This window comes from Boleophthalmus pectinirostris, unplaced genomic scaffold, assembly GCF_026225935.1.
Source record: "Boleophthalmus pectinirostris isolate CB_2022bp ecotype Guang Dong unplaced genomic scaffold, ASM2622593v1 HiC_scaffold_4, whole genome shotgun sequence".
Lineage (NCBI taxonomy): Eukaryota > Metazoa > Chordata > Actinopteri > Gobiiformes > Gobiidae > Boleophthalmus > Boleophthalmus pectinirostris.
This window is the reverse complement of record NW_026571353.1, coordinates 28,228,105-28,246,893: the sequence shown is the minus strand read 5'-3', so window position 1 is coordinate 28,246,893 and position 18,789 is coordinate 28,228,105. Positions and strand designations below refer to the sequence as shown.

Here is an 18,789-nt window from a genome sequence, read left to right as displayed (position 1 = left end):
TGTGAGAACGTCCCCCTTTGTGTTGACTCCATTGTTCCATCCAAAAAGGTTGTTATCTATCCAAATAACAAACTGTGGATAACAAAAGATCTTAAATTAACTATAAATAAGAAGAAAGTGATCTATTGCTCTGGGGACCAATTGGAGAAAAAGGCAATTTCTAGGGAAGTGAAAGCAGAGCTCAGAAAGGCCAGATTAAAATACAAGGATAATGTTGAAGCCCAGTATAGCAGTGGGGACCTTAGAGCAGCTTGGCGAAGTATTAAGAACATGGCCTCCAGTAGCCAACAAAAAGAGGACAGGAAACCTATAACTGTAAAGGGTGTGTCTGATGGTGAGTTGCCAGGTGCTTTTAATACTTTTTTCTCTCGTTTTGAAAGAGATGACGTTGTGGAAAAGATGTGTGACTGCAGAAACTCTCTGAAACCTTTGCAGGAAATTGTGAGTGCACAGAATCAGGTCACTGCTTTATTTAAGAAAGTAAAGACAGGGAAGGCCAGGGGTCCTGATGCCATCTGTGGGCGCACGTTGCACTACTGTGCCACTCAGCTCAGTGCTGTTTTTACTAGAATGTTTCAAATGTGTGCTGATCTTGGTCAAATTCCTACTCTGTGGAAGACATCAACAGTAATACCTCTCCCCAAATCAAACAAATCAAAGGAGTCGAGTGAGTTCAGGCCGGTGGCGCTCACATCACTAGTTATGAAAACTTTTGAACAGATTTTAAAGACTCACATTTTGTTTTTAACTAAAGGAAAACTGGATCCAATGCAATTTGCATATCAGTCTAATAGAGGAGTGGAGGATGAAAAACAGTTTTTACTGAACATTGTTTATAAAGCCCATGTGAGACTTTTATTTGCAGACTTTTCCTCTGCTTTTAACAAAATGCAGCCCCACATTCTGATTCAGAGACTGGCTTCAGATTTTAATCTCCCAGATCAGCCTCTTTTATTGATTTTCTTACCAACAGGGTCCAGCATGTTTTTGTTAATGGGCAATGGTCTCCTCCCTCCATCTCCAACACTGGAACACCTCAGGGTTGTGTACTGTCTCCTCTCCTTTTTATTCTGTACACGGACAGCTGCAGATCCTTAGAGGAAAATCGACGACTCGGTCCTGGTGTCACTGCTTTCAGGATCTGAGAGAAATCATGGTCCTGCACTGGAGCAGTTTGCCCAGTGGTGTGAGGAAAACTACCTGGATTTGAACGTTGCCAAAACTAAGGACATGGTGATTGATTTTAGACGTGCACCTTCACACAGTGTTAGTGTCATCCACGGTGATGATGTTGAAATAGTTGGTAGCTACAAATATCTAGGCACCGTGATGGACAATAAACTAAAATTTGACCTAAACACTGAAAGCAGCGTCAAACGAGGGCAGCAAAGAATATATTTATTGAGGAAACTGAACTCTTTTAATGTGAACAAAATGATTCTTAACAATTTTTATTGCTCTTTTATTGAAAGTCTTCTTACTTTTTCTTTTATTTGCTGGTTTGAATCCTTGTCTGTGAAGGATAAAAACAAACTTCAAAATATTGTTAAAACCTGCTTGAAAATCACAGGGATCAAACTAAGGGACCTGCACTCTTTGTGGGAGGAGCAGGTGCTGAGCAAAGCCAAGTGTTTCCTGGCTCAGTCCCTCCATCCTCTGGCTCCTGATTTTATCCTCATGCCTTCAGGGCGTCGGTTTTATGCTCCAATATGGAAAACCAACCGGTTTTCTAATTCTTTCGTGCCCTGTGCTATTAAATTATTAAATTCTAAGGGTACAGTTTTATGAAAGTTTTACACTGCAATTTGTTTTTTACTTTGAGTTCCACTGGTGGACGGCAATGGACTGACACACTTTGTGTTTGTTTGTGTTTGGGTGTGCTCTGAGATGCTGCTAATGAATTGCCTTATGGGATCAATAAAGTTTTCTGAATCTGAATCTCTCCCGGGCACAGCAGTTACCCGAGTGCCGCTAAGAGAAGGGGGAAGTTCTCGCCGAGAGAATGGGACGATTGAGCTGGGATTTTCAAGGTAGGGGGACATTCGAGCTGGTATTCAGCTCATCGCACTGCATTATATAAAGTGTTAATTCTTCATTGACTTTGTGGCGGCTCTGCTCACTGACCTGTTGCATTCCTTTCACATCGATGTGGTGAGTCATATTTTAATGACTATATTGTCTTGATGATGTATCAGCTGTACCTAAGTGAAAGCTCCAAAGTTTGGTCACAGTATGTAACTTTTTATACATGTTTAACATTTTCTTTTTTCAATTTGGCTGTGTTTATTGCTCTGACAAACATGTGTCCATCTCCACAAACCTGAATCTCATGGGTTAGGGTCTCCTCCTGCTTGTTTCTATGGAAATGTTGTTTCTTTGCCTATTATCTTCCTCAGTTTGGCATGATGGCCACTCACATGACTTCTAAACATTTTGAAAGCTGGGGGCACACTATACAACTTTCCCAGTTTTCTCTGCAAACTTAAAAACACACAATCTCACTTTTCTTTGTGGAAGCATACATAGAGATATACATAGAATCCCTTTAAGGTCTTTTATCATTGTTTTTGTATAACTAACTCATCAATGTCAATGACCTCCATACCCCACACTGGTACATCGGTGAGTGCAGTACTGACATGTGGGTTGGGTGAGAGGAGTGGTGGAGCGTAACAAAGTAATAGTAAAGTGTTGTACTTTCCTTTGAGTACATTTTAAGGCTCTACTCTACTCTACGTTTACTTCTCTACTTAGCGTTGTTTTGATTTGAACAATGGATTACTGAACTCACCCACATGCTTAACTCTATTTAGAATATTTCTAATGTTTAACTTTTCTCTAAATGATTCACTGATTCGACCTTTCCTGTTATATTTGTTTATTGCTCTTTTGACTGTTTTAATATGTTTTCTGAAAAGTGTCTTTGAGTGTCCTTAATCAAATGTATTATTATTATTATTATTATTATTATTATTATTATTATTGTTATTATTAACTGCTGGAGAGGCATTAATCAGTTCCCACTGGGCCCAATTTTCCTATCCAAAAGTTAGCAGACTTGTTTCTTATATAAAGTTGTTTTTTTATTGCAATTTTAAAAGGCCATATTGTAACATAATGATTCATGAATGTCATAGAATATAATTATATAGAGGCAGACACAAGCACAATATGTCTTCTTTAAAATGTTTTGGGTTATATTTTTTAACATTGATCTTTCCAGCTCCAGTCTGCTATCATATAGAAAGAATTTTATTTTATTTTATCAATTACAGAGGATTGGAAAACATGCCATCTTTCTATAAGGTGTGAGGTGTAACTGAGCCTGATGGCGTGTTTATGTTTCAGAAGGACAGTGATGACACTGAGGACTTTCGCCAGTGCACCTCTGAGACATGCAGGCACATTTAATGCTGTGTTTGTGTGCTCCTTGAAATTCCAAACACCCCGTAACCTACTGCTGAGCTCTTAGCTGTCTTCATGTGATTATCGTGTTTAATACGAGGTGACACATGCTCACCAACTGCAACAAAGAAAAAAAAAAAAAAAAAAACCCAACAAAACAAAACAACAACAAAAAGTCACTTTGAATGTTTTGTAATATTTTGTGTGATTTTATACATTTAATAAAGTTCCAGAAAAAATATTTATTTGTCTTTTTTTAAAAATTGCACAGTATCAACAGGGCAGTCAAGCTGGTTATTACCTTTTTTTTTTTTTTTTTTTTTTTTTTTTTACATTAAAAACATGGCATTTGGAAGGTTAATATAACATTCATGGGATGTTTTTTATATTTCAAACTAAGACATAAGGAGTCAGTTAAATTCAGTTTAATCACTTTAAATGACTCTTCTTGGAGCACTACTTTGTATTTATACTAGAATAATATTCATTTAAAGAAATGTTACTCTTACTTGAGTACAATTTATGACTCCTCTGCCCACCTCTGTGGGTAGAGGAGCACTATGCAAGTTGTTTCTGTTGGAGGGTCCACCACCTGCTTGTCTCCATGCCGATGCTGTAGCTTTATCAAGAATGTTCCACAGTATGGCTTTAAACTCCATGGAGACAAGCTGGTGATGGAGAAAAGCTGGTGAAAAGTTACAGAATGTGAATTTAATCAGCTCTCTTTACAAACATTATATAAAGCCTTGATTAATAGTGTATCTTGGCATATTTTCAAAACTATGATTGCAATATTATACATTTCACCATATGAGATTACCCCATGTTTTATAAAAAATATAAATAAATAAATAATAATAATAATGCTAATTGCCAAACTAATAATTGCTTTAAAAGAAATTTATCTTTTATTTATTTATTTTTTTATTTAGTGCAATTTGCAGTTTGTCTAGTTAGTGCAAATAGGTTCAACATTTCTTTTTGAAGCAATGGTAACAGACATACTGTGTTGACTTAGCTTCCTCTAGTGGACATTTATACACACTGCACTTAGGAATTGGTAACAACAAAATCTGATGAATTATAAAATCTCTTTAATTACCAGTTCCATTACTTAATGTCATATAGCATATCTACTTCATTTGAATCATCTACTTCACTTTATCCTGATCTGTGGATAACTTTTAGCTCATCAAGACCATATACTATACTCATGTGTTTGTGTTGTACGACCCCCTGACCCCTTTCTGTCTCACTTGAAGCATGTGTATTGATATAAAAGTAGATGAATGGTCCAGACTGGTCTAATCAGCTGTCAGTCAGCCGTGATTACATGTGACTGACAGCACTGCATTTCCCATTATGCCTCTGGGCTTTGCAGGCCATGAAAGTGGGTGAAGGCAGCTGCAATTGCCTTTTTTCGCCTTCATCCGCCTTCACCTGCCTTGCATATTACCGGAGCACGAAGGTAAATATTTTGATCGGGGCAGGTATATTATTTGACTGCATGCAGTTTTTTGCTGTACGACAGCTTACTTTTCTTTTTTAGTCTTTTTTAAAATTGAATCTAGTGTTTATTTTTGTAAGCATGGTTTACATGCATTATTTATTAAATACTTTTTTTTTTTTTTTACACTAAATTGAACTTAACAGATTTTTCGTGGAAACACGTCATCAGTGTGCGCCCGTTGTAGTGCACGCGCCATTCCTCCAAGCGTGTTTTCATCTCCCATTGCAAACCATTGGCAGAGCTTTTCACAAACTTATATCTGCCCCGGCTCTTAGGTGAGTCGGGTTTAACCTCTCTTCTGGGACAGAATATAAGATTTATTCAAGATAGGCACAATTTATAAGTAACACCACTGTGTCGGCCATGCTACTCTGCTTTTACTTTAGCTTACGAGCTAGCTCAAAGTTAGCGCTGTTGACGAGCATCTAGTGCATGTCCAGAGTGTGTTATTTTACTCAATGCACGGCATGCATACACTGTGCGACAGACCGCACTGTCTGTGGAAATGCTACTCCAACTAAAACGTATCTCTTGCTGTAATCTTGTGGTAATGTTACCTCCCTGATGACCTGCTTTTACATGAAATACACAGTTTATTACAGGCCATTATGACATTTTCTTAAAGTTAAATGTACAGAAACCAGTCAGCGTCTTTGGCTGTTTCGAGTGGATGTCTGATCCTGAGTTACCCGTAGGATATTCCGGTCCAAATTGATAAAATAGACGACTTTAGTAGACATGTCCAGGGTGCTGTCATCTGCATTAGCAGCAGTATTTCACTAGTTGTTTATGACATGGTAAGATGTTGTCCTGCTGTCATCTCTACTCTGCCAATATCTGACATGCAGCTAATGGTAGCAGTTCAGTTTAGGCCATGCTAGTTGTAACCTCGTTGTAAGAGCCTCATGTTTCGGATATTATAAGCATTGAATACAAATGGATGTTTTACACAAGTAATATGGAAGTAGATGAAGGTCGCATACTTCATAATCAGACTGATAATTGCTAATGCCTTCACTTGTGCAGCTGATATTGTGTATAATGTGATGGTAGCATATTTTCTATTGATAGTTGGCAGTGAATTCACACTCAGGGGTGTACTTTTATGTGTTTCTATGGTGGAATACTCATTAGTAACCAGGAGAATCAATGCAGACTAGCTAGATTGTGACTTTTTATAAGCGCACAAATCAGCTCAACTGTTGTAGTTCAGTCAACTCTTTCTGGGCAGACTGTGCCCCCCCAAAATGATGTCCTCTCCCAAGTGGGGGGCAGGAGCTGGTACATGTTACAATTACATCACATCATGAGAAATGGCAAACGTTATGATCTCACTGTGTCCATCTTACCCCGAATCTCTACAATTGTTTGACCACAACATACACCACCAGTCAAAACTTTGGACACAACATCTCATTCATCCAATTTTTTTTTATTCTGATAAGTTTCTACTTTTGACATACAGAACACATCAAATATATGAAGTGAGGTATATGGAATTATGTAGCAAAGAAAAAAACCCTTAAATGACTCTTAACTTAAACTTATTTTTTTATATTTTATATTCCAATCCCAGTGTTTCCTATTAATAACCTATTAATACAGGAGGCTGTGGTGGCCCAGCCTAAAATATACTGAACTATATCTTGTCATAGCAAAATTGTACTTTTTTGCTGTTGTTTTTGTATTATAAACTTCTATGAGAGACTTTGTGCCACCATAATCTTCACAAACTATGGGACACACTGAAATCCTCAAAGTAATCAAAGTAGCTTTGTCGAAAAATATTATAGTTATTTACCTTTACTTTCCTACATAATTCCATATATCTTACTTCATATATCTGATGTCTTCTGTGTGTACTGTATGCTTCTGTGTCCAAACCTTTGACTCGTAATTAAAGTAGTCACTCATTTCTCAATTGGTATGCAGGCGTGTACTAAGATTATAATGGCCCACTATTATTAACAGTAATAACTTCCCAAAGCAGTTCAGCTCATTCACTTGTAACACAACTGCCCAGGGCGGACTGTGTCAAATTGGCCCAGCTGCCTCTTCGGGCACCACCAAACGTTAACTACACACTTCGCAAAAATGAGTGGACCGAAGTGTCTTGACTGTTGGACACAGAGTTGCTGTAATCGTCTGTAGTCTACCCAGTGACCTTCTCGCTATTCATACTTCGCAGTGTCATCACGCTCGTGGTGTTCTACATGTATCTCTATTGATGGAAAGTTCAGCAGTTCACATTATGACACAGGATTCCCACAGTCCTGGAAATCCTGGAAAAGTCATGGAATGTTAGTATCACTGAAAAAGAGTGGGAACTTTGGTGACAGAATCATAGACTATGAAAAACTTGACAAAGCGAGTGTGTGTGCACTTACAGGGGAGAATTTATTATATTAGGAAGAGAATTTTCTTGATGGACAAAATAGCCAAAAAAAAAAACAGGATCATGTAAAGCGGTTTAATACGAGTATTTTAAGACCAAAATTATGAGTCTGACAGCAGCAGTTACACTGAGAGGGGCCACAATATTCCAGTGTATGTTGATGGCAGCCAGGGTCAGTAGGAGCCGGAAGAGCCACATGCAAACTTCCTATGTGGCATGTGGCGGCTATCGTGTTAGGTATGTCAAACAAAATACAAAATGGATTTATATAACACATTTGAGGAGCCTGTGATCCATTCAAGTGTTCATGGTCCTGTTTAGGAGTTCAACAAAGGTGAGAGGGACTAATTGAAAAACTGCTAGCTAGCTTGTGACAGTAATTTTACATGTGACAGTCTTGCTACATCAGCCCTTTATGGTCAGATGGTGTTAAAATAAAGATCAGATTAAGTCTTAACTTGTGTAACAGAACTTGTAACAGAGCAGTGCTTTCATTTAGCTTCACACCCCCAGAGAATCTTGACAACATCAACTGCCTGAGCCGCTGTCACCCCAGGGTCATGCAAATTTTTCTGGCTCATTTATTAATATAATCCTCTTATATGTCTCTAAGTTAAAGAAGCTATAAGCTACATGTTCATGTTTGTGATAATGATCACAAGCGGTGTCTAAAACCCACCTTTTCATCTCTCATCTGTAAAGTGTACATTACTTGTTATATTATTCTGACATTCTTTATATTTTTGAGTCGATTCTAGTAACCAAAAGCCGCCTTCTTGTTTATAGTAGACCGTGACAAGCTCTCCACACAGGACATGTAGCACCCTTGTATTTGAGCTCTAGAATAAATTATTTATGAGTTGTTTATTAAACAAATTCATCTCAGTTGTGTGACAAGAGTTCATTCATCTCTGTCCTAAATCTCATCTGTATAGGATTATCAAGTGAAACGTTGCAGTAGACGGCCTCTAGGTGGCAGCCTTATGTAATCTTTGGGCTGCGTAACCTATTTCAGGTTCAGGTTTGCTGTCAGACTACCATCATTAAGTCAAATAATTGTCTCATTAGTAAGCCAGGATGAGACAGGAGTCATAATTGATTAAACATCTTAATTCATTTGTAATGTTAATACTCTTCTTTAATTTCTTGAACCATCAGTTAGGCTAAATGTGTCGTGCCTAGAACTATGAATTTAGTAACTAGGAGTTTTGAAAACTCTTTATTTGTCCATGATTACGAAGCACATTATGTTTTTAAAAAAAATTATTTTCTTCCATAATGTATTAAGATATTTTTGGTATGTTTATTGTAAACTTCAGTGCATCACCACCAACGTGACCACTGACCAATACGGATGTCATTTTGTTATACACAGTTAGGAATGTACGCAGTTTTTATTGTGATAGCACTCTGAAGACTGCGTGACTCAGAGCGGGGAGCAGGGGGAGCAGAGACATTTTAATACACTGTTTTTGGCTAATATTGGATTTTCAAAACAATAAAGGATGACATGTTGATTTAAATATATTGTGTTAAAGGTGTTATGTTACAACAAATGGCTTCTTGTGGGGTTTAAGCCATGTTATAATCTTGTTACCTCATCAAAAACATACACGGACTTGTGTTTTGATTAATTCACACAGGTTTGAGTAATAAAATAGATCAGAAAATAGAGTAATATGGGCCCTTTAAATTCTGTTCTAAAGCCTCTATTGGGCTCATTGCTGCAGTGAGGACTCCAGCTCTTTGTATTAGCGCCTGTGCTTTTTGTTTGTGAGAAACAGAAACACCTTTTGCACCTGCGAAACGGCTCCTTGGTCTGCAACATGACTACACCCGGTGTCAGCTGTGACCTGCTTTATTTAGAGTATTTGCTGCTTTCTGCTCAGCACTGTCAGTGATTTCAGAGCTCCTTGATCTAGAATAAAAATGGCAAAAAGTGGAAACAGACAAAGCAAAAAGGTTTATTTACCTGACTTTTCTTTTTAAGCAAATTTGTAGTTGAGCTCTCAGTCAGTGTTTTCTTCTTGTTTTGTGTTTGAAACTGTTTTGCAGCCAGTTTCACTCTGGTATAAGTTTCCTCTTTATATAAACTTCTTCATAAAAATACACAATCTTTGGTCTTTGTGAGTTAAGGAGGTTCAGGTTTTCTGTCACACTACCAGTCATTAAGTCGGGTAATTGTCTCATTAGAAAACCAGGATGAGACAGGAGCCATGATTGATTCAACAGCAGTTAATATTTTTCTTTTAATTTCTCGAAACAGCAGTTAAAGATTTCATAACGTAGAATAAAAATGTGAAAAGCAGAGGTGGTTAGAGTACCAGACATGTAAGAGTACCGTTACTTTCAAAAATGTTATTACTCAAGTACAAGTACAAAGTAATGGTCCAAGAAATGACTCAGGTAAGTGTCAAAAAATCTTGGAAGGTAACATCTGAATTATAATTTAAAGTTAAAGTAATTTGAAGGCAAAACATGAATAAATGTGCAACATCTGCTATTTGCAAAGATAGACACAAGAAAAAACTAAACTAAATCATATTTGAAGTTATGGTCCAAAAAACACAAATCATTTCATATGGTCAACATAAACCTTTTGTCACTTAGACTTACTCACAGTGGGAAAAGTACTCAAGTAAGAGCACTTCAGTAAATATTTTACACAAGTAGAAGTTAAAGAACTCACTAGAAAAGTTGTCTGGAAAGTAGAATTTCTTTAAAAAGTTACTCAAGTGAACGGGACTGATTAGTATGCACCTCTGGCAAAAAGGGATACAGACAATGCAAAAAGGTTTATTTGTCTGACAATATTTCTAAAGGTAGTTTGTAGTTGAGCTCACAGTGTTTTCTCTTTGTTTTGTGCTTGAAACTGCAGCTGGTTGCACTTGGGCACAACTTTCCCCTTTATATAAACCTCTGTATGAAATGTGTGTTTGCTGCAGATATCCCCAGACATGGACATGGACAGTGCCAGCTCAGTGGTGCTCCAGGCCCTGACCCAGGCCACCAGTCAGGACACGGCGGTGCTGAAGCCAGCCGAGGAGCAGCTGAGGCAGTGGGAGACGCAGCCTGGCTTCTACTCTGTGCTCCTGGTGAGGGACCGATTACACAATCACACACAGCTTATAGCACACACACCACCTACATCCTGCTTTAGAAAGTGTATTTTTAGTGCTCAGACAGTTTTAATTATTTAAATGTTTAATTTGTTATGGAAAGTTAAGATTTTTTTTTTTTCCAGATTCAGTTTATTGTCATTGCACTTAAAATGCTGAATGCAGTTTTAGCGTGACCAATGTGTAATCAGCAAGTACTGGATAAAAGTGTATATATGACTTATAGTATTATATAATAAAACTTGTGTCTTATAATATAATACTATAATACTTTAAGTAGGTATGACATAAGCATATTCGCGATGGCATTTGCATTACTGAAGTGAATGATAAAGTGCATATTATTCATTTACTCAATATAACTTTTCTGGCTGTGCCTTCTGCTTGTGTCTTTGGAGATTTTATTGCTTTGATTAGAATGTTCCACAGTATGGCATTAAACTTAGCTTTTTACAAATATATATATCTTTATTGAGTTTTTCCATAAAACAATATAGCAGATATCGACCATACAATGTAACGTAGATTATAAAAAAAAAAAAAAAAGAAATAAGAAAGGGGTTTCATCGAATAATCTTTTCAGCTCAGAAATTACACATTTATGGAATTATAAAAGGCATTAAACTTATCAATTTACAATTCTCTACAATGCAAAAAACGATGTTGAATAAAATTTTTGAGTCTGGAAGAAAAATATGGCGTCACATTCGAGCTTAACCAAATGCACAAACTCTGCACTGATGGTACGGTCTGCAAACATATGTCTTATGGACCATTTTCTGTCATTTTTTTCAACGTAATTGCCACAGTATTTCACAATCACATAATATGGTTACATCTGGCATCACAACAAATCTTAGAGCGTTTTTGGAGCGGCAATATTGACGTTAAGAAATATCTAAATATTATGGCGATCCATCAGATGTTTGTGCGATAAATGTCCTGGTTGGGGTTCAGATAATATACAAAAGTGCAGAATTCCTACGGCAACTTAAAATAACACCTCTTAATGGGTTTCCCTATAGTTTTTTTCTTAATCATAGACTTTATACTTAATGGATATTATGCAAAATTGACAGTCACATCTTTGAGTACCCTTTATTATTAATCTGTCTACACCACCAAAGATCAAAATGCTGTGTAGTGGTAGTTTTTAAGTTAACAGCTACTTTTTACCTTTTGTGTACTAGAGAGGCAGTTCCAAGCCTGAAATTATCCATATGATTGTAGTGAAGGTGTATGGACGAAATTATATAGATAAGAAAATATGGGACCTTAAATTCCAAATTTTACATCCCTCCCAAACAATATTGTCCATTTCTCTCTCACCTCTTGAGCCTATTGTCATTCTTTCTTAGCCCTATCCAGCCAGGCTTGTTTTCTCCCCAGACAAAAGCATCAATCTCGCATGTTTTGAACGTATCATCAAAATCTCCCCATCTCTTCTTGCCAAAACACAACCTCCTGATGTAAAAAATAACTGTGCATTAAGATTAGCCCCAAACCTCTTTCAGAGGAAGGAGAGCAAATACATGTATAATTTAAAAGAATGGCTGGCCGTTTATTGAATTGATTTTTATTGAAATAATACTCAAGCATTTGTACATTAATTCAGCTGTGAACCTTTGACATTTCATTCACATCTGGTTTTGCCCATTTCCAGAGCCCTCTCTAGCCCCCACTACATATCTTGTATTGATCTTTGCAATACAATAGAATGACATTTGCTTTGTTTAGTTTATTGTTCGTCTGGGAGCATGTATAAACACATTCATCTTTTACAAAAAAATTACAGTTTTTAGCTAAAGGCGACCTCTAATGGAAAGTAATTCATAAAACGCAGTACGTCATTAATAATACTATAATATTAAAGTAGCTCTCACTGTTTTTCTTTATTTGTACTGCTTTCTACATTTTAGATACATACAGAAGACATTTAATGTATTAGTATGATGTAAGGAATTATGTATTTTCTATGAAGAAGGTGACTGACTAACTGAAAAAATATTGGCTAATGCTATGTAGCTTGTGATTGTAATTTTATATACCCTATTTTTCGGATTATAAGTCACACCAGGCAAGTTGCACCGGACTGTAAGTCGTACTTTTAGGGGAAATTTATTTTATAAAATCAGTGACCAGGAACCGACATTTCATTTTGAAAGGCAAGTTATAGTAATAACAATGGAACAGAGAACAACCAGATGTTAACGCAACATATGAACAGTTATTCAAAAAACTATAGCATAAACAACAGAACAAGTTTACCAAACTCTCCATCTCACTCCAAATCACTAAATCCATTAAATTCTTCATCCTCTGTGTCATTTCTGAGCAACTTTGCGACCTCCGGAGATAAACCATAGATCCATGAGGTAAACGGAGCGCCTCTTCCTTTTCTGTGTAGCTGTTGTCAGACTCAACATCAGTTCCAGTTAGAATTATTCCGGCCTTTCTGAATCCTGACAGGATTGTTTCTGTTGTCACTGAAGTCCAAGCTTTGTCAATCCATCCAGTGACTTCCAGGAAAGTTGTATGGTGCACGCTGCCTGTGTCACAAGTCTCTTGCTCACTCCAAACTTTCTTTCTGCTGCTCGATTAGCTTTTTCAGCTGCATATTTCACTATTTGCAGCTTGTAATCTGCAAAATATGATTTTTTTTGGGGGGGCATTTGTGTTCAGTCTTCTCATTTGTCTTTACAAGTTTGTTTAAATTTAAAATTTTCAGTGGTACAGAAGTAATGGTGCGATCGACTGACATGATACAGACAGGACAGAGGCTCTTTCTGCAGGAGACATGTGCAGTAGAGTGAAGTGACAGCTGTACAGGAGTAAAAGGAGAAGCAGATACTGGCACACAAGCCTAGAGCGCCCTCTTGAGGCTGTCATTGTGAACATTTTAATATATGTCGCACCGGAGTATAAGTTGCAGGACCACCCAAACCATGAAAAAAGTGTGACTTGTCTGAAAAAAACTGTATTTTTAAACATACAAATCATCTCACTTGTTGTAGTTCCAACCAAGTCATTTGTCTGGTGAGATTGTGTTAAAATTTGCATCTGCACTTGTTCTGTCTGAAAATGTCACCAGTGGCTTAATTGCGTTTTGTGATATTCTCTTTAATCAAAGCGCATTCAGGGCCATGTTTGTGTATTTCTAAAAGGTGAGCTGATGAAAATGGTCAGTTGCAGGTGCTCTGGTTTTGTGTACAGCTGTGTTGTTGCCTAATCAGATAATTATTGGTCGTCATAGAGTATCCATGGAGACGGAGGAGCATCAGCACTTCAACTTCACTCAAATTCATAAAAACACAAATTTTGGCTTTGATCTTTTCAGGTTTCGACAATTTTAGCAGCATCACATCTTTAATTTGAAGGGCCCACATTAAGCTTTTTTCTGATGTATGTTATAATGTTGTTTCTGCGTCACAAACAAACCTAGAGTTGTGTTTTGCTTCATGTTTAACACACAAATGTTGCATATTTAGGCGTTTAGGAGTTCTTTTCTCAAACAGAAAGCACTGTTCCACTTTGTGATGTCACATGGTACAGGAAGCGATCCATTGTGTAAACTCCGTACACCTTCATTAGAAACATTTGGATAATTTCTGCCCTGGAACTGAGAGGTAAATAAATAATAATAATAACTCAAAAACTGCTTCATGACATCACAAGGTAGATCAGAGCATTTTAAGCTTTCGGCATGTAGACAACTCAGTAATGCAGGATGACTGATTATTGAAGCAAAACTAAATTCCAGGTATGTTTTTGAAGAAGTAACAAAGTCTAAAGTGTATTAATTATTGAAAACTAGGAATTTACGTTGATAAGACAAATATTTGCCCCACATTTTCCAGGTTAAGTTTCATGCGTTCCTATAACTAAAGTGCTGTTTAATTTCGTTTCTCATTGTTAAAAAATGTAAAATAAAGTTAAGTGAACCCTGAAATGTTCTTTCTTTAATAAAAAATTACAAATTAATTATTATGCTTTTGTACAAAATATTACAAACTCCAGTTCACCATGTTCTAAAGTTTCACACTCAGTTAATTTTAATTTGATGAAAACCTAACCCCTGTTGTCTGCAAGGTCATCCTTTCTGAAAACCAGCCTATGATGGCACTTCCCTCTTTGACAGGCTACAAGTGTAATTCATTTTAAATTATTTTTTTGTGTGTTTTATTTATAACTAGTATTTATGACTATATTATAAATCTAAAGTACCTTAGCTCATCTAGTGCGCTTATTAACAACTTCAAGTTCAGGCTCATAATACTTCAGCCTATTACATTGAAATTCTGCTACGTACTTAATGTCTCTAAATGAAACTCGTATCTATTAAAATGGAGTTTCTATCATCTGAAAATGATTGTACGTGCCAAGATTTCCATCTCCTCTATTACTGTAGCCCTCTATATTGCTTTAAGTTACCCAATGACTTTGAATGTACTTTCAGGTTATGGCAATACTCCACACAACTAAATATAACTTGGCCACAGATCTGACCTGTAACTTGGCAACAACATTTGCTTGTCTCCATGGAGATAGATGCGTTTAAACTCTTATTAGGGGACATTCCAGTCAAAGCTATAACATATCTGTGGAGTTATGTAGAGCTTTTAAACCTAAACTAATACATTTGATGAAACACTTCTGATGGATTACGAAAACGTCTTCTCATTATTGTTACCAGGATACTTCTGAAAAATTTGATATTAAAGGCTCTGTACCTGATTTTTACGGTATTATAAAATGGGAAAAGAGAACTACTTCGTTATAAAACAATTTACAATGCTCCAAAGCTATTCCTCACTTACCTTATGCATTCTGAGCGTTCTAATTATTCACTGTGATGAGTTTATTATAAGATTGTGTCACACCTTTTAGAGATGAGAGCTGAGTTGGCAACAGTTAGCATTCTAGCAGGGCACTTGCTGATGAGTCAGTAAAATGCTTCATGACTGGAAACAGACAGAACTTAAAATCTGCTTGTACTGCATAGATATTTGCCCCAATACATGGAACAACATTAGGTAAAGACTCTTTAACTGGTGAGCGCAACCACACCTTTGTTTTACTATTGTATTAAAGATAACAATGGCAATAAAACTTCTAATTCTGAGATAAAGCGCTTGATTTTATTGTGCTTATCCTGTAACGTGTAGGCTATTTATTTATTCCCTACCCCATAACACGATAAAGTGCGATATACTGCTGGAGGGTCCGGTCAAGCTGTAACGGAGGGAAACGGGGGCAGATTTTTACATTCAAATAGCTCTTATTCAGAAACTAGAGGGACTATTGAAATAAGTAAGGTATCAGAATGTAGGAAAGAGTTAACACTCCAACAGGGTAAAGTTAACCCTGCGATATTCTTTCAAGTTGTTAACAAAAAATTTAAAAACTCATGTCGGTAACAGAGGGAATGAAATATGCAGCACTTTTGGGGCAATAAATACAAACAGTGATAACTAGCGGTTCTCACTTACATATCCTTAACAAACTGGTTTGAATATTTGCTTAATATAGTTTTCTACCATATAGTACAAGATTAGGTTGAAAAACCTCTTACTTTTTGAGTAATGATATTTTTTATTAAGAAAGGTCATAGTAACGGAGGGAAAAGTAATGGAGGGAAAATTGTGCAAGCAAGTAGAAGGTGCATGATTTTGCATAATTTGTCAGCTTTTTTCTTCCGAATACTTTAATATTACTTCAAAATGAAAGGTAATTATTTCTATAAAATATGTCAGTCCTTCCAAGCTAATTTTTATCATTTTACATAATTTTTTTTTTTTTAAATCATGTACCTTCATCAACAGTTCAAAGATCGAATAACACAAGATATGATGAAACACATCAATTTATTTACATGATTTGCAGATCTTTGAAATTTTGGAAATAATTTTTGTTCCATGTTGCATACATGGTCTGTTTAAAACATATGTAACCTTAGAACCAAAAATGGTACAGAAAAAAGATAAACAGTTTCATAAACTAGAGTACATATGTATCTGTTGAATACATTTTTATATCAGATGCATTAACTTGAATTTTTGGCCTTGCTGTTTACTGCTTGACCGGGCCCTGGAGTAAATGTTGTCAAGAGCAAGATTTAAACCTCTAAAACTATTCTAAATGTACAATATAAAAAAAAAAAAGAGCTGAAATCAATAAATGGCAGAATGAAACTTTTCAGTTCTTAGTTTGTATCTGTATAAGTTTGTATCTGTAATGAGAAGTTATAAATTCAGTCTTTTACGACTTAAATATTATCATATAGCCAAAAAATAACCCCAAATTTCTCAGTCGTGCAAACAAAATATATCCGATAAATACTGACCCCAAAAAATATTCTGGGGATGCTCTGTAAAGGGCTTTGAGTGTCTTGAAAGGCGCAATATAAATCCAATCAGTAAATTTATTAAAGTATTGTTCCAGCTTTCATATATTAAACAGTTAGTATATTAATTATCGTGACAGGCCAACCCCTAATTCTTTATAATTAAAATAGTCGTACACTAACCTGCTCTCCCTTTTCCACAGAACATCGTCAACAACCACATGCTGGACGTGAATGTGAGGTGGCTGGCGGTGCTGTACTTCAAAAACGGGATTGACAGATACTGGAGGAGGGTTGCGCCGCAGTGAGTAGCATCCACACTGGCTCTCTTCATATTTCAGGATTTCTGTATCAGCTCTTTCACTCCTAATGCTTGTTTTCCTCCGCCTTTGTCTACTCTATCCATTCATCAGTGCTAATCTCCCCCAGGCTTCTCCAGGTTTTACAGTGTTATTTTTGCACAGTTGTAGACACATTTACTTTGGGGGATTTTGAAGTATTGAAGTTGCAAAAATGCATTTCATACTTCCTGGTTGCAATTTAGACTTTTCGTGTAGTTGCCAGATTAATTCCATTTCTGAACATATGTTTATTTAAAAGTTAAAGGTGCCTAATGTAACCATGTTTTTCATTTTGACTGGAATGGCATTAAATCTTGCATTTTACAATAACAAGTAAACAGTCCTTGAAAAACACTCATTACTGTGAGGATGGTAGCCTCTCCACAGATCTGACCTGTTGTTGTTTCTTGTCAAAGAAATAACCTGGCATATCTAATACAATGATTTTACTAAGGCTGCAACAGGTTGTCTTTTTTTTTTTTTGATTATTTGACAATTACTATATTTCTACCACACCTTAAGCTTTTTCTTTTATTATTATTATTTATTTTAACATGTTTCTGGTCAAATATGCCAACTATAGATCACTGGTTAGAGTATAAAGTATAGATCAACGTTTTTCAGGCTTCGGAACCCCAAACTGATGGAGAGCTGGAGCAGGGACCACCCTACTATATATATAGCATACAATTGTGTTTTATATTAAATTGAGCCTAGTGTCATGTATAAACATAACTACTCTGTTATTGTACGCTCAATACTAGAGGAATATTTCATCAAAGTCGCTCAACAAGTCCTGGCTTATTCTGAAATTCTGAGCTGAATGTCTCCAGTTTAAGCCTCATGACAGAAATAATTCCGGCCTGAAGTTTAAGCTGCACTTTGTGATTAAAATGAACTCAAAGCGTGACTTCTTTTAATGATCTGATTAAATGAGAGAGTGCACAATGCGCACGGACAAGAGTTAGATTTGGGACGCTGAACTTTTCCGGTCATTCTGATCTGAGGAGCGAAATGAAAGACATGACTCCGTCCTCCTCTCCTGTTCTTCTCCTCCTCTTCTGGTCACTCTGTGGACAGAGAGAAGGCGGAGAGCGGAGCCTGGTTAATACGCCTTGGTAATGAAGTTGCCTGACCTCTTCCCAATGCATGGTAGTATGTGCGGACACGATAAAATCTGGGCCTACGTGTTTGCAGTTTGACAGGGAGCGAGAGACGAGGGAATGAAGAGAGAGACAGACAGATGTGATAAACGAGCGCACATCCAGAACCCACTGAAAATCAGTTCACCAGAATCAACCAAAGATTTTGTGACCTGCCTGCAGTACCCCCTGTTGAAGACCTCTGTTATAGATAATCAATAATTAGTCACACTCAATCCAATAAGTTGCTGCAGCTGTATATTTTATTAATATATTTTATTAATTTATAATTTTTTAAATTTCTCTGCTGACTCCACTGTTGGCATTTACTATTAGAAAAGCATTAGATTCGTAGGACTTTGTCAGTAAGTACATTCTGGTGAGAATCATCTGACTTGTGCCGACCAAACATTTGTTAATGGAGGAACTTTTCTTTGCACAGAATAAAATAACTAAGGCGGAAGGCAATTGGACTGTGACAATGTCACACTTATCAAACTGCAACGATGGCAAACAACAAAATACTGTATCATT

General features: G+C 36.6%; 1 protein-coding gene across 2 annotated transcripts in view; it reads left to right on the top strand.

Moving 5' to 3' along the window:
- Positions 1–5,086: 5,086 nt before the first annotated feature.
- The window catches only part of ipo11 (importin 11), a 280,362-nt gene continuing 266,659 nt past the window's right edge, over positions 5,087–18,789 (top strand). For both annotated transcript variants that reach the window (XM_055161532.1, XM_020932323.2), the window contains exons 1-3: positions 5,087–5,190; positions 10,256–10,405; positions 16,976–17,076. In XM_055161532.1, the coding sequence (XP_055017507.1) occupies positions 10,268–10,405; positions 16,976–17,076 (239 nt within the window). In that variant the 5' untranslated portion in view covers positions 5,087–5,190; positions 10,256–10,267. The remainder of the gene's footprint in view (positions 5,191–10,255; positions 10,406–16,975; positions 17,077–18,789) is intronic.